Here is a 15,929-nt window from a genome sequence, read left to right as displayed (position 1 = left end):
CATGATGTTCTCGCAAATCGCAAATGAGGATTATCACATATTTTTGTCTGATTGTTTCTTATATTTTGTGATGTTATGAATAATTTAAATATTTTCTTTGGGGCTGTGATTAGATAAGAGAAAGGGCTTGAGTGGCTTGATTTCCAGTATCTGACATTGAAGCAGTTGGTGGTGCCAATTGGAGACAATTAGCACCATCGACTATAACAAGTGGTTTGAAGATAACTAGCTTACCGGGCTAGTTTTGCTTCATTCTCGCTTCTCTCTTCTTCTCTTCTTCTCTTCTTTTCTCTTCTTTTTCTCCTTTATCCGAGCAAACCGACTGCTCTACGCGCATCTCATGACCTCCTGCCTCTTAATTTGCTTGTGTGATTGTGTATGTGTGCGTAATGATATGCTTCTATGTCAGATACTATGGGTCTCTACCACAATGAAGCTCATTGTGCTGCTACACTTGTTAATTGTTATGAGCTTCTGAACTTCTTTTTTTTTTTTTTTTGTTCTCTTATTAGTGATATTAGTGATATTTAGTGGATTTTCTATGTTTTTTGCTCTTATGTTAGTTTTGTATCTTAGGGATATTCTTTTATGTTCTTATGTTTTGTGTTTTGTGAATGGTAGTTACTAGTGGTTAAGGTTTTACTAGTTGAGTCTATATTCGGTGTTTTGCACTAATTTTGAATGAACTTTGTTGTTTCACAATGAATCTGGTGAAATATTTTCACTTTTACCAAAAAAAAAAAAAATGGGCCTAAAAATCTTTTAGCCAAAGTGGATTTTTTTTTTTTCAAAGTGGATTTTTATTATAATTAATTAAGGCATTTTTATGATGTAACAGCATGAGCCCATATGGTATTGTTGATTGATTTTTGATACACTTTTTTGTTCTTATATGTTCATATTTGTTACATGTGGTTGATTATGTGAGTTTATAGGTGCATCAAAGTATCAAATCAATAGAGCAATGTTATCATATATGCTACCTTTTATAGTTAATAACTATAATGTACAAGTACTAATTAATTTCATATTTAGGGATGGAAATCTCCCCGTTTTTTTTTTTTTTGTTTAAATGGGATGAAAAAACCTCTTTCTTTATTTGTGGTCTTGACGTTTTGATCTGAATTTGAATTTACAAAGTGCAGATCATGTTCATCTTTATTTTCGCTAAATCAAGGTCATTTTTCTATTTCTTCCTGTTCAATCTTTCTTTTTTTTTAAATTATTTGACAGTGGCTGTCAAATTTTCATGTTCAATCTTTTAGGTGATGCATTCCTGGAAGAGTAGAAAGCTTTTCTATTTAGAATATTTCAAAATTATTTTCTGATGAGCTGAACGGGCACATTCAAATTAGAACTTCTCTACTCATTGAATTGCTCTAAATTTCTTACTTTAACCTTATGAGCTCAAACTTTAAGTAATTTCTTTTCTCTTTGAACGGACACAGTCAAAATCTTCACCCGATATTTCGGTCTTTACCACAATGAAAGCTAATATGTGCTTCTACACTGGTATAAGCCCTCTCTGAATTTGCTTTCCCATTTGAGATTCTTTTTTTTCTTTTTTCTTTTTTTTTTTATACTACTACTGCGACTGGTTTTAAAAAAAAAAAAAAACTCCGCCTTGTGTTAATTATAATTTATTGTGGCTTATTTTATAATGCCATTGCATTAGCCCTTTCGGTACTGGAAATTAGTTTTTAACACGAATGTACCTTTTTTATTATTATCGTGGGCATATAGTATGTTGCATGGATATGGATACGGGTATCGTATCGGATACGATACGGATACAACAATTTTTAGAAATCCCGGATACGATACGTCTATTATATATTATTTCATTATTATTATATATATATTTTTTTAGATAATCACAGCTTAAATTAAATTTATAACCAAAAAATAAAAGCTGAACGGAAGTATCAATTATATTGATCATTTGTTAGAATAAAACACAAGTCCTAATTGGTTCAATGGTAGGTAATTTTGATACCCAATTAATCAGGGCTTATGTTTGGACTTGGGCGGCTCATGAGCGTGGGTCATGACCTATCCTGGAAACGTATCCAACTGTATCGGAACAGTTTCAACACGTATCCAGCCGTATCGAAATGGTTTTAACACCGTATCGCAATCGTATCTGCAGTTTAGAGATATGCCACGTCAGCCGATACGCCAGCCGTATCGGGTGTGTATCCATATCCGATACGCGTGTGATACGGGTACAGGTAGCATTATACAGGAAGTCTCGTTGGTAACACATTTTTTACGTTAACAGTCTTAATTGCTGTTGAAGTTCTCCATTTTTTTTTTGAAGAAAAAGGCTGTAAACAGCCCAGAATTTTATTATACCAGAACGGTTACAATTCTGAAGTTCTACTTCTACATTGTAGAAAGCCTAAGCAGGGCACTTTAATCTACTCCACAGGCCACAGCACGTTTTCCATTCGATCTGGCGCTTTTTTTTTTCTTTTACTATGGGTTTCTATCCAAGTGAAAGTACTTGTGCTTCTACACTTGTTATGAGCGGTCTTTTAATTAGTTTTCCTAATTGAGATGTTACACCTTTTTTTTTGAATAATTATTTCAATCCCCACACTCCAGTACCCCCATTGTACCCCCATCTCTTAAACAGATTTTAACTTCCCATAAACTAACTTAACTAACTAGTTTAATTAAATTGATTCAAAATACTAGTATAAATACTTGGAAGATAATAAATTAATACTTGCAAATTAAGATATTAATACTTGCATATCTAACTTGATATAACTATATAGAGGGACCACTCAAATTACATGGGGAGAAGAATCATACATATTTTTAGAGGTGGGTTTTTTTTTTCTTTTTTTCAATATCTTCCACATTTTTCACATTCTATGAGGAATTTTGCGAATCTAAAACCACGAATGTATTCTACGCAATTTTATCTTTCAAATGAGATCCATGATGACGTACTTTCGGATTCATCGTCATACAAATATTTATACCTCATTGTGCAAATATTTATACCGCATCGTACAAGTATTTATACCTATACTTGTAAGTATTTATCCCCAATCGTGGACCCCGCATCTCCGCATCACATTTCCCTAATCGTCCCTGCGTCAACCTTTCTCTAACAAAAATAGTTGACTACATAGGTATAAATACTTCAGTGCATAGCTATAAATACTTGTAATACTTGATATTAATACTTTTAAATGTCAGCAGTGTCATATGTGAAAAATATTATGTATAAATACTTAAATGACGAGGTATAAATACTTGTGTGATGACGAGCTCGAAAGTATGTCATCATGGATCTCATTTGAAAGATAAAATTGCGTAGAAGACGTTCGTGGTTTTAGATTCGCAAAATTCCTTATAGATCATGAGAAATGTTGACGAGATTGAACAAATAAAATTGGGGGTACAATGGGGGTACGAGAGTGCGGATACTTATATCATCTCCCTTTTTTTTTGTGTGCTTATTTGAATGGATATCTTAGATTCCCGATTTAATGCGCTAATTCATCCGATAGATAATTCGTGGTCTGTAATTGTTTAAGCGAGAAAAGAGGCTTGAAATCTTTCATCATAATGTGGGTTTACTATAATTCGTTATGGCTTTTCTATGATGACACTGAAATCAGGAATTTGTAATTCGTAATTGGATCAATTTCTATGCAATGATCACCGACAAAAGAAAGCTTTAGTAATTCGTAATTGGATCAATTTCTGTTCAAGCTCTGAACAAGTCATAAAACCAAGCAAAACATACTACCAATGAGAATGTGCATTTGGAAAATTTCAAACGTATCTACCAACTCAAGTTTTAAACCAAACAGCTACTTGCCTTTAAAATAAATTTATACACCATGTTTTTTTTTCCTCATTATTGTGATTTTCATAATATTCTCAACATCCTGTGGAGAATAGGATCTAGCATCTTCAGCAAACCATCCATATAATGCAAGCATAATGTACACAAGGACTTATAGTCAATAATTAATGCACATAACTTCCCAGCTTCTAATCCTAATAGCTAGAGATCACATATTTCATATGCACTTTCTTTTGCTATAATGAATTTACCCAAAGAACACGAAACCTCAAATAAACAACCGTAACATTCTCTAAATAACAATAAAACACACATTCACACACGACTCCATACGGGAATGGTGAAATCTTTAATCATACAGATTTCATTAGTCCTAGGTAAATCTGGGCAGTCCATTCCAGATTGGACGGTCCAAATCAACTCTCAAACGTAATGGATTTAGACGGCATCACCGGCAACCTTCTTCTGACTAGCATTAATCTCACCACTTTCCTCCAAACCGCTCTCCCGTTCCCGGTTCACTGAAGCCATGCGTACACCATCATTAGATGTTCTCTCCTCACTCTCCACTGGTGCCATTGGCACTGTGATGGCACTTGAATTACCCCCCAGCTCACCTGCCAGACTGGCAAGACCATTTTGTTTCAAATAACTCTCTAAAGGTCGATTCGCCACCTCCAGGAGACTCAGCATGCTTGGCCGTGACTGCGGGTCCGGGTGGAAATTCAAATCTATACCTGTCCGATTAGTGTCCAAACCCAGGCTACCTGATTCACTCTCTCGATGCACATCCAAAACAGGTAAAGGCGTACCTCTGGAGAAGTTGCTTACCTCAGCTTCGTCTTTACTTGCGGCCCAGGAAAGTTTTTTGCTGTTGTTAAACTCAGCCTCCTCCCTTTCTGACTGCTTCTGTTTCTTTCGCATCATTAAAGTTTTGAAACGGCGCCTCACAGTCATGCACACATTGCACGTGCAAGATGGGCTGTGTTTTGGGCCTTTCCCACTAGGGGGCTGGATGCAAACTATGCACGAGCAGCCCGGTCTGTGGCGTGGGTGCTTCGTGGTTGGTGCGACTGATGGCGTTGCTTGGTTCACATTAGCTGAATCCCCTAAGGTTGCAGCAGTAGCTAATGCATCTAACCCAGGAGCATCCAGTTCTGAGAAATTTCGCTTGAAACTGTACCCTCCATTTCTTTGCCTCTTGATTTCTACACCATATAGTAAAAGGTGGAGAAGAGTAGGTTTTGCAAAATCATATTAGCATTATGGTTCAGTAATGCTATAGACTTACTGTGTTGTGGAATCCATGGGGACACATTTTACATTGGTTCTGTAGTTCTATTTTCTTACTAAAATTAGCTCAAAATGTTCAATCTACTTCCAATAACAAAAAAAGCAAGTTGAAATACAGAACTGCAATGAGAAGCGCTTTACCTTCATATTGCTGTAAAAGGTTTTGTGCCTCTTGTGGGCTCAACTCATCTGGTGCAGAGCAAGAAGAACTGCAAAGGTACATTACTGATTAGAGAACATTTGTTATGAATTATATTTAGTCAAAATTTTAACAAATTTTGCAAGTGACGTACTATTTGGGGTCGCATGTGTTGTCGGAGCAAGTCCACTTTGATGCAACAATAACATTTATGGTCAGTCGTCGCCATCTGAAGCATTCATCGCATTGGATCCATTGATCTTGATCCCTGAACTCCACAAATTAATGCAGTTGATTCTCATTGCAAGTTTTAAGTTTCGCAATAGAACTTCAAATTGAAAATGCAAATTTGACAATACAAAATATCAAATTTACTTCAGGTTGCCATTGTCAAATTTCAAATATCAGAGAAAAAAATTCAAATGTGTGCTGAACTTAAATTAACTATGATACAAAATCTGAGTTTAATTGGTAACTTAAAACAGGGTTTCTATAGTTTTGTAAACACTGCTGCTCAAAGTGTAATATATCAAGGCCAACCTTAGTGCTTCAATATTGAATGGAGACAAATGAAAGTATGCTTTCTCCAAAGAAGAAAAAGTTAAAAATAGATTTAAAGATATAAGCTACCCAATTTAAGTATAACCCGTGAGCTAAAAAATATTAAAACTTGTGCTTTCTCCAAAGAAGACAAAAGTAAATATATTTAAAGATATAAGCCAGCCAATTTAAGTACAGCCAATTATAAAACTTGGACTATCAAAAATGCAAGTAAAAGAAAAGCATGAAACAATTTCAAATTCCTACCCTGAAGCACGTACAGTGAAGATGGTTCTCTTCCCAAAAATAGGAGGCTCCTGTATAACACAGCATCAGCAAAAAGAGGTGCAAAATTAGCTGCTCTGACAATTCATTCAACAAAACTATATGACCTATCAAATCATTCAGAATCGCGAAAAAAAGATCAAACTTTTTATTTCTCAAAACGAGAGGAGCAAACATGTATTGGCAAAAAGATAACGGGGAACATTTACATAACAGGTCAAGGTAAATTGTGTCAAATCTAAAAAACATTATTTTTCCAAAAAAAAAAAAATACCACTTACGTCATACTCTTCAAATTCGTAATCCTCAATGCGAACCACATTCGGTTTGACAGTTAGTGGCGGCCTCAACAAATCTTGAGCCTCCTCCCAGGTGAGCTTTAACTCCAACGCATCCTCACTATCCATCGATAGCCTTCGGCTCTTCAACCCAATGTTGCGACTTCTCTTTTGCAATGGCTGTAGCAAAGAGCCTTCATTCGGCAACGGCCTCCCTGCCTTATTAATCCAACCGACATCACTGTCAGATGAATTGGCATGGTCGGGTCGTCCCTTTATTGAGTGGAGAAAACCAGAGTATCCACTTACTATTTGTAAATTGTCAACTTGAGGGGCAAATAACGGGTCAGCCATGAAGGTGCCATTTGCAATAGCAGAGATCTGAGAATCCTGCTTTAGGAAAATGAGAAAAGGGTGATGCATGAAGGAAAGTACTTTTGAAGAGAGGAAATAACACCAAAACTTAGACAAATAGGCTTCAAGATTTTTAAACTTTGGGAGGAGATTACCGCCAGAGTTGCCGTGTTGGTTGCTTTTCTGAATCCCATGAGAAGCTTTCCCCCTGGTTCTATACGGCTGAATGTCACTGAATAAACAAAATATACAACAAAAAGCAATTAACAAAAAATATAATAATGAGCAAATAGTGAAAACCTAGTATTAAGGCTATACAATGTCTACTCCCAAGAATAAGTGTAAAACATAGCAAGGATCTGGCAAATTCAGATTACTTAGCCAATTGGATTAATTCCCCAATATAAAGACAAACCTGTATCACCAGCTTGTAGCTGTAAAGACTGTATACATGGTGTGACCCCCTCTAATACATACATTCTACTATTGTTGTTTGGCCAGAACCGAAATTGGAAATGCCATTCCTTCCCTTTAGTATCTTGAATTGTCAGTGGCCGGCCTTCAGGTTGTGAAATTGGGGGGAAATATGCCTGAAAATATATAAAACATTAGCATATATATGATTTTTTTTATCTTTTGAAGAAGGCATATTGGGTGGGGGGGGGGGGGGGCAGTTAATTTTCTTTACCTCAGCACAGGCTTTTGGGAGAACCAAACGGCCGATCCGACCTGCATCACTTGCGCTCATAACTTTCTCGAACAATGGAACTATTGTTGAATTTGAGCTTTGAAATAAGATGGGTTAAGGTGACAAAATGACTTTGAAAAGGCTGAGATAATAATAACAGGAACATCCATGTACCAACTTCAATTTTAGGCACTCATACATAATTGGTGCAAATGAACAACGAATATATGATAAAAAGATCCAAGGCGGTGTCTAAAAAAGATCCACCTGATTTAGACTGGAACATGCCAGTGGAGGACCAGTACAAAAAACCAAGCTACTGGTATCCAGGACTGGAATATGACACTATACATTTAGTTTAGCTCTTACAATTGCAACAGACCTTAGCAAACAATAAAAATCTAAATAAAAGGATACTCTCCTGAAATTTGTTGTAGTTCTTGATCAGTAATTCTCGGCCAATAACGTGGGAGTAACTGGTTCCTCCCTCGCCCATCAGCTGGGGGCCTTGCAACTCGCATGTGTGGTAGTGAGCCCAGATCCTTTGCGGCATCATGTGGCATGACCTTTAATTGCTTGGGTACAAAATGACGAACCTTTTGAGCAGTCAATTCAGGTGAGGAAAGCATAATAGTCTTTTCTGTGTCTGAAGTATTAGCAAGACCAAGACCCATGCTCAGACTAGTCTCAGCCAACGATTCAGAGTTGTTATTGCTATTGTTGTTGTTATTACTGCTATTATTTTCTGGGGTGATATCTTTCAGATCAAGGGCATTCTGGGAAGATGTCCCCACGAGGGATGGATTTCGATTTAGAGATAAAATGGGCTTTTCCTCCCACTTGACCTGACTGGGGTCGTATGTGTCAGAAGAAATCCATGTCATGTCTATGGCTCGGCCTTGTAGCACTTCCTCACTAAGTCCCCTGGAAGAAAGAGGAAATGGCCTCTGACGCATTTGTGGCGATGCTAGGAGTTTAGGCATCGGTTGGGTGGATATCTGCAGAATAAATTATGTGATATCTAAAATCAAATCAGATGCAAGAATTCTATAATGGGACCATAGCAACAAATTTGAGCTGAACTATTTGATAAAATATAGTCACAAATGTGTTGTTCCTTTTATTTTTTTAAAAAGAAACTTCACCCACATTTTAGCTTGCTATCAAATGACACAAATGATAACATGATACTTACAATCTAGACTAAACATCTTTTAATACATTGAACATGAAAATGAGCTGATGGGAAAGAACTGTTATGTTGAGTTCACATCTGCTGCCATTATTGCAATCACACAATTGAGCCATCTGATAAAATCGATGTGATGGTTCGGATCAGAAAACCCACCTCGCATTATTAAAGTAAGGTCTGGATCGAACAATAGTATGATGGTTCCATTACATTAACGTTATGCTCCAGCCTGGCCACCTCTAATAAGCATTATTTTTTATGCTCAATTGAATTAAAATCAAGCCAGAGGGATTCAGGGTTGAGTACGCAGCTTGTATGGACTTGTTATGAGCCAGTTCAGTCATTTAATATGAAAAACATCTCGAGGGCAATTAAGTCAGTTTTTGTTGACTCAAGCTTTAGCTGCAGGTGATCCAAAAATTCACAAGTTTATTTGCAAAAACAATATAATATGTGAATATCATTTTGAGGAGGACCACGGAAGATACAAAAACTACAAAAAAGTGAGAGAGAAAGGATCTTACAAATTGAACTCCTGAAGCTTTGATGCAGTTAAGGCACTGAACACCTCCACTGTCAAGAAGGTCGAATGAATTCCTTGAAGCAATACACCCACAATGGAGACGCTACAAAACAAAGCAGGAAAAAAGTAAGGTGGAACTAATAGTTTACCAAGGCTACCACTGTCTAAGAATTTGTCAGAAAAAAGGGTATAATCATAACATTGCCGGTATAATATATATGTGAAATATGTTGTTTGCACTAACCTTTCCACAGTAAAAGCATTCCCTCCATCCTGACTCTTTTTGGTGGAATATATCACAAAACACATGCTGGTCATATGCCAATCTAATGCGCATTTAAAAAGTTAGGCATATCAAATGCTTGATTGAATAATGAAACAGATCATGATAACCATCTCTACTATGAATTTGGTAATGTCAATAAATTCTACTGTTGGTTGTTGAGAGATGGTATGGCTATTGTACCAAACTCATCTTCAGAATAGGTTGAGGTCAATTCCAAATGATGCAAAAGGACGAAATAACAATGAAGCATTAAATGAGAAATTAATCCATGTGGGACCCCAGACCTGAAAGATTAGGTCATTTAAAGAGGGGAGATTTTTCTGCTGCTGCCATGTCCTCAATTTAACCAATTAAATGCAAAAACAAAAATCCAAACTTAAAGGCATGGCAAAAAGAAATATTAGTAACAACGAAATTAACCAATTAATGCATCTAGGTGCTTTCTTCTATTCAAAAATGATCATTATCAATCCAAAACAATCAATAACATTGTACGCACAACTTTTTTTGTCAAAACTTGTACCAAAATAAAATAACAATAAAAATATAAAAAAAAAAGTGGACACACAAAAGGCCATACCCGCACTTGTCACAGAGAATGGCGAACCCACCCGCTCGGAGGGCCCAACCCTTCCGCCACTCGCCGCCCGGCGCCACCGCCATGCACCCGGCGTTCATGCACCGCTTGGTCGCCATAGTCAACTGCTTCTCGTCCAAACAACCACACTCCACTCCTACGCTCTTCGAAACCACGATTGGAAACGAAGCATCAGAAGTTACCTCTATATTATATTTGCAGATCAAGTTAGGCAGAGACGAGACGGTCAAACGAGAGCAACAAGGAGGTTGAGAGAGGGGAGGAGGTGAAAAAATGAAACGAAGTTGGGGACAGATTGATGATGGAAGAAGAAGAGCCTATTCCATGAGAGGAGATAAAGATGGTTTCTTCAGAAAAAAAGGAGACAAAAAAAATGGAGTGAGAGAGATTGAAAAGGAAAGAAGAAGGGAGTGAAAATCGCAAAATTTAAAATGCATGCACGACACTTTGTTATAGTCAATAGGCAATAGCTCGTTTCTCTCCTCCTTTCTACTGAGGTCGCCTGTCGTCGGTCACTGGAGCAAAAACTGCTGGGGTCCACTTGAGGAGTCGAGTGGTAGTTGGTACGCCAGCGTAAGAGCGAGCGTGGGACCCACATGGGAGCGATGGGGACACCGCACCGGTGAGATGCGACACATGTGTTCGGCTCCTCCGAGGTAGCACGGCTTAATCCTGTTCCAATAAATATAAGACGTTGATCTGAGATCTATGGTCCATATTATATCGATCCGAGCAAAATTTCCTTAAAATGGGTAGCACGGGTACTCTTGAAGACATCCGAATTCCGAAGTGTGGAACGTGCGAAGTGTGCAAGCACCAAGCCGTAACCCGTAAGAGCGAATTCTTTGCTTGTTGGATTTTTTACATTTAGTACCAAATAAAGTACAATTTATTTACTGGGCGTAAAAAGTTTACCCATGAACCATGATGAGTTCCTCAGGGGTACCTCTTCTTTCTTTTAGTTCATTATTCATTATGAAACGTCAATGTCATTCAATCAATCAATTCCATTGGAACATTGTAAACAAATATCTCGGAGAAATAATACTATGTAAATTATTAGGTGAAGGAGCCATTTCGAAAAAGTAAAGCTCGGACGATTAGCTAAATACTTTTATACTTTTTTTCATTGAATGAAAATCATAAAAGAAGAGATGATATATTATTATAGTTAGCGTTAGCAAGAGGGCAAGTAGTGGGGATGTATGTAATCATTAAGGCAATTGACGAGCATAGCCAAAAATGAGGAGGAGAATAATAATCCTCGGTGCTAAACATATGAGGCCCCAGTCAATGTTTGTATTTTTTGCACCCTTCTTCAAACAATCCCTCGTGTGTCTAGTCTATTCTTTGGAGCATGGTTCTTCGTAATTTCTTATGAGGTTAAGTATGTTGATCGTTGAATGTTTTGCATGAGTAAGGACGCACGAACGTTTACTTGTATAAAGGCACTGATGATCTGAACCTCACGACAAGAGCACGTCATATGCGAGGATGTAATCACTGATTTACTGGACCCACCAAACCGGACAGTGGTTATTGTCCGGCAGATTGGAAATTAACATACTTTCTGGTTCAAATTTGTAAGTTCTCTAAAAAAGGGATATAGTTCCTCTGGTCCCTTCCCGATGTTATGAAAAGTACCTCAACCAGATCGAGTTCAGATCGTAACTCAATCTTTGGATTTTAAATCTGGACCGTCCAATTTGTATTCATAATAACATATCTGAAATGGAGCGTACACATCTCGAGAGACAAATATAAATCGCAAAGCAATCTAGAACAACGGATTCGAATTGAACGGTCTCGATTCAAAACCCAAAGATTGGGATCCGGACCCAACAGATCTCGATCGCCTTATTTTAAATCAGAGGTCAAGATCAACTCCCTTTGTAAAAGAACATATCACTCAATTTAAATCGTAAATGTTAGATCTGTATCTGATAAACTCCATTTTGGGCCTGTAGTGGAAACGCCCTTTCGGCTTTTACATGCGCTTTTGATCGAATACGACGCCTGGGCCGTAATGGGCCTTATTTTACATGCCATTCACCCGCACTACCTTGTTAGAACAACAAGAAAATGAAGCCAATCAGTAAAAAATTTAAGAAATTAGTGAATATATACCTATCAAAATTTCTACTACTAAATACTTATCCAGCAAAAAAGTCAAAGATTACACCCATTCAAATCCAAGTCCTTATTTCTGAATTTACTCAATATGAATAATAGACTAATATTTTGTAAGCAAAATGACTATTATATTCACACTTTAAAATTACCAAACAAAAAAAATATATTGAATGACGATTCTACTGAAGCAAAAAGATGATTCCTTAAACCACTTAATTTCTTAATCCTCAGTTTCAAACTATAAAGATCAAATACATATAGAGTCAATTATGTAAAAAAATTCTCAAAAAAATAAAATTATTTTCCAATATTATAATATTTTATTCTAAATTATATAAAATATATATATATATAAATACACAAGAATTTAGGAAAAATGAGAGCCCATAGATCATGTTTCTTGTACTGGCATCCTCCGCTGTGGACCGCATGTGACAACCAAATGCTATAAAGTGTTGGGCTGTTTTAACAATTTAATTTATTATTGATCGAACGGTTTCAATAAGCTGAATTGACTTTTTGAGAAAATATTTTGTATCTTTTCAAACTTATATGTGTATCAGTCTTGAATGAATTCAATATCCATGTCCGTATTTAAACGATCGTTTATTATTATTATTATTATTTTTGGGATAAGGTGACAAGTTGTTATATTACGGTTTCATTAATAAAAAAAATGGAGGCTTTTAAGAAGCCAGATTGATTATTATTATTATTATTATTATTATTATTATTATTATTATTATTATTATTATTATTATTATTATTATTATTAATCCATGTATTTGGGAGAAACGAGAGAGGTGAAGGTACAAAATAGGAAAGGAGAACAAAAGAGAGAATTATTTGGGCATTGAATTGCTATTTTTTTAAATTTGATGAGGATACAATAATACATAGTTCTTTTATTTTGTAATTAATCATTTATTATTTATATTCAATTTAGAATAGGCATACTTATAAGAGTTGAAATGGATAGTGGTAAATTTAAATTCTTTATGACCCTTCAAAAATAAATTATGAAGAAATATTTAATAATAAAGCTTCCATCCATATTAAATAAGTTTGATCGTTTTTTATTTAGAATCTATGTATTTGGGAGAAACGAGAGAGATGAAGGTACAAAATAGAAAAGGAGAACAAAAGAGAGAATTATTTAGGCATTGAGTTGCTATTTTTTTTAATTTGATGAGGATATATAGTTCTTTTATTTTGTAGTTGATCATTTATTATTTATTTTAATTCAATTTAGAATAGGCATACTTATAAGAGTTGAAATGGATCGACTAATCAATTTCTCTTATTCATCACTCAGTCAATAACTACATGTGGGGACCACTCATTAACTAAACATCATTAATTACTTGGGAGACCACCTAATATTTGATAGATTTTACAACTAACGTATGCAAATATATCAAGTATTCATACCTAAAATATCAAGTATTTCGAAAAAAAACTGGACACATCACAATCATCTTTTACATGTTTTTAGAGGTGGATTTTTTTTTCGTTCAATCTCGCCAATATTTCTTACGATCTGTGAGAAAATTTGCAAATCTAAAACCATGAACATCTTCTACGTAATTTTTTTTTTCTAATGAGATCCATGATGACATACTTTCGGGCTGTCCGCCGTGCAAGTATTCATACCTCGTCATACAAGTATTCATATATCATCGTGAACACCTTGTCGTGTAAGTATTCATATCTCGTCAAGCAAATATTCATACTTCGTAATGGAAGTGTAAATAATTTATGTATGAAGTGTTTGTACCTAACATATTTTATCAAAAAAATTTCCATATGGCACCGGATAATGTCTGAAATATTAATATTAAGCATTGCAAGTATTTATACATCGTTATGCAAGTGTAAATAGTTCATATGTCAAGTGTTAGTAACTAACAGAATCTATGAAATTTTTATTTATATTTTCATATAGCACTGGATGATGTATAAAAGTATTAATTTCAAGTATTGCAAGTATTCATACATTGTCATGCAAATGTTAATATTTTATGTATCAATCGTTTTATCTAAAATATTTTATCAATAGTTTTTTCTTTTTCTTGTGGCATCAGATGATGTTTGAAAGTACTAAAATCAAGTATGCAAGTATTCATACCTCGTAATATAAGTGTAAATAGTTCGTATATCAAGTATATGTATCTAACAAATTATATTATTTTTTCCCATATGGCACTGGATGATATATGAAAGTATTAACATAAAGTGTTACAAGTATTTATACATCATAATACAAGTGTGAATATGTCATGTATCAAGTGTTTGTATCTAACAAATTTTATAAAAATAATTTCATATGACACTGGATGATGTCTAAAATATTAATATCAAGTATTGCAAGTATTCATACCTCGTCATGCAAGCGTGAATAGTTCGTGTATCAAGTGTTTTTATCTAACATATTCTCTATCTTTTTATTTTTTTCTTTGTGGCACTCGATGATGTTTGAAAGTATTAATATCAAGTATTGTAAGTATTCATATCTCTTAATGTAAATATTTATACTTATAACTGAAGTATAAATTATTACGTTAAAAAATATCTTAATTTAATATGTTTTTACAAATTACTCTGTTTGATGCTTGATTATATTAATACATAATATGAAAAGTATTCACACCTATGCATTTATGTACTAATATTTACATTATAAACTATGTTGCATGTATACAGATACACGAAATCTGATTTTTCTCATTCTAATACGAAATCCTCCATATGAGCATCTCCGATAGAAATTAATTTAAATCCAAATCGCAAACAGGAGTTGGTTTGAGAATATAATCCCTTTAAATCTTAAAAATAGAAAACCTAAAAGTAAAGAGATTCATTAAATTAAAAAGATACGACACCGAGATTACAAATAGTTCATCCGATAATTCATCAAGTATTTCTATCATTTTTTTTCCTTATTTGAGACTTGAGAGAAAAACATATAGAAAACACAAGTCGGTATTTTTTTTCATAAAAGTTACATTTTTTTTTCTTCTTCTTCATTCGGATTGGATCACTCCAGTAGGCATGTTACATATCTGTCTTAATGCATGATATTTATGTTAGATATGTGTTCTAAAAGTTATCTTATGTTGATCACTTTTACATGTTATGTTTATGAATTGGATGCTACATGTATTTTGTTCCATGAAATTTATGTTTATCTATAGAAGTGTTCAAAAAGATACTCTTGGTCTTGAACCATAGAACTCTATATGATGACAAACATAAATCTCTCAAATGTTCACAAAGTTGGTTATTAGCATAGAACACTAATATACCATGATAAGTTTGTCATGTTGATTAAAGTACATTGTAATTCTATGAATGTTGATAAAGGCTTATCGTTTAATAACATGAGTATATGAAAGGTTTCATATGTTGAACAGACCTAACGAATGAAAAAATTATATGGGCTATGTTAATGTCATTAATATTTTCATTGTGTCTCGGAATTCTAAGATATGAGATGTATTTCTTTTTCACATGAGAAATATATAATGTAATTAGTATTAAAAGATGCTTATCATAAGTGGTGATAAAAATATTAGTTCCTTGTATATAACTTGTGCAGGAGAAAGTTATATGTCAATAGTATCATTGCCCCTCATTTATAATGAGTGATGATATTTTATGGGCCCCTTGGTAAAGTAGAATTATAATGCATGCAAACTGAAGTGCAGTTATATATTTATAATTTACTTAAGAGATCAAGAAACGAATATAATACAAAGATGACATAGTCCGACTTTGTATATTATTCATAA

The 15,929-nt window shown here is 34.7% G+C and overlaps 1 protein-coding gene across 2 annotated transcripts; it reads right to left on the bottom strand.

Annotated features, from left to right (window-relative positions):
- Positions 1-3,928: 3,928 nt before the first annotated feature.
- LOC144555982 (B3 domain-containing protein Os07g0679700-like) lies at positions 3,929-10,532 on the bottom strand. Of its 2 annotated transcripts, XM_078304445.1 has the most exons (13): positions 9,988-10,520; positions 9,366-9,447; positions 9,123-9,224; positions 7,824-8,404; positions 7,407-7,503; positions 7,134-7,308; positions 6,874-6,950; positions 6,674-6,754; positions 6,368-6,583; positions 6,069-6,118; positions 5,416-5,529; positions 5,264-5,331; positions 3,929-5,037 (listed from the first exon to the last, which is right to left on the bottom strand). In XM_078304445.1, exons 1-13 carry the CDS (start codon positions 10,101-10,103, stop codon positions 4,268-4,270), a joined length of 2,529 nt encoding a protein of 842 aa, XP_078160571.1. In that variant the 5' UTR covers positions 10,104-10,520; the 3' UTR covers positions 3,929-4,267. The 2 variants fall into 2 exon arrangements, with proteins under 2 accessions (XP_078160571.1, XP_078160570.1); XM_078304444.1 differs by having other exon boundaries at positions 6,368-6,754; positions 9,988-10,532.
- Positions 10,533-15,929: the final 5,397 nt, after the last annotated feature.

The sequence above is a fragment of the Carex rostrata genome, chromosome 6, assembly GCF_964058835.1.
Source record: "Carex rostrata chromosome 6, lpCarRost1.2, whole genome shotgun sequence".
Lineage (NCBI taxonomy): Eukaryota > Viridiplantae > Streptophyta > Magnoliopsida > Poales > Cyperaceae > Carex > Carex rostrata.
The sequence above is the reverse complement of the archived record's forward strand: the minus strand, read 5'-3'. Positions and strand labels throughout refer to the sequence as shown.

Bases quoted from the DNA above. Each gene is read 5' to 3' on its own strand.
- LOC144555982 (XM_078304444.1), bottom strand. From the start codon at position 10,103: ATGGCGACCAAGCGGTGCATGAACGCCGGGTGCATGGCGGTGGCGCCG. The intron at 6,951-7,133 runs GTTTGTCTTTAT...TTGTTTATTCAG, and splicing joins GCTACAAGCTGGTGATACAG to TGACATTCAGCCGTATAGAA. The intron at 6,119-6,367 runs GTAAGTGGTATT...TGTGTTATACAG, and splicing joins ACGAATTTGAAGAGTATGAC to GAGCCTCCTATTTTTGGGAA.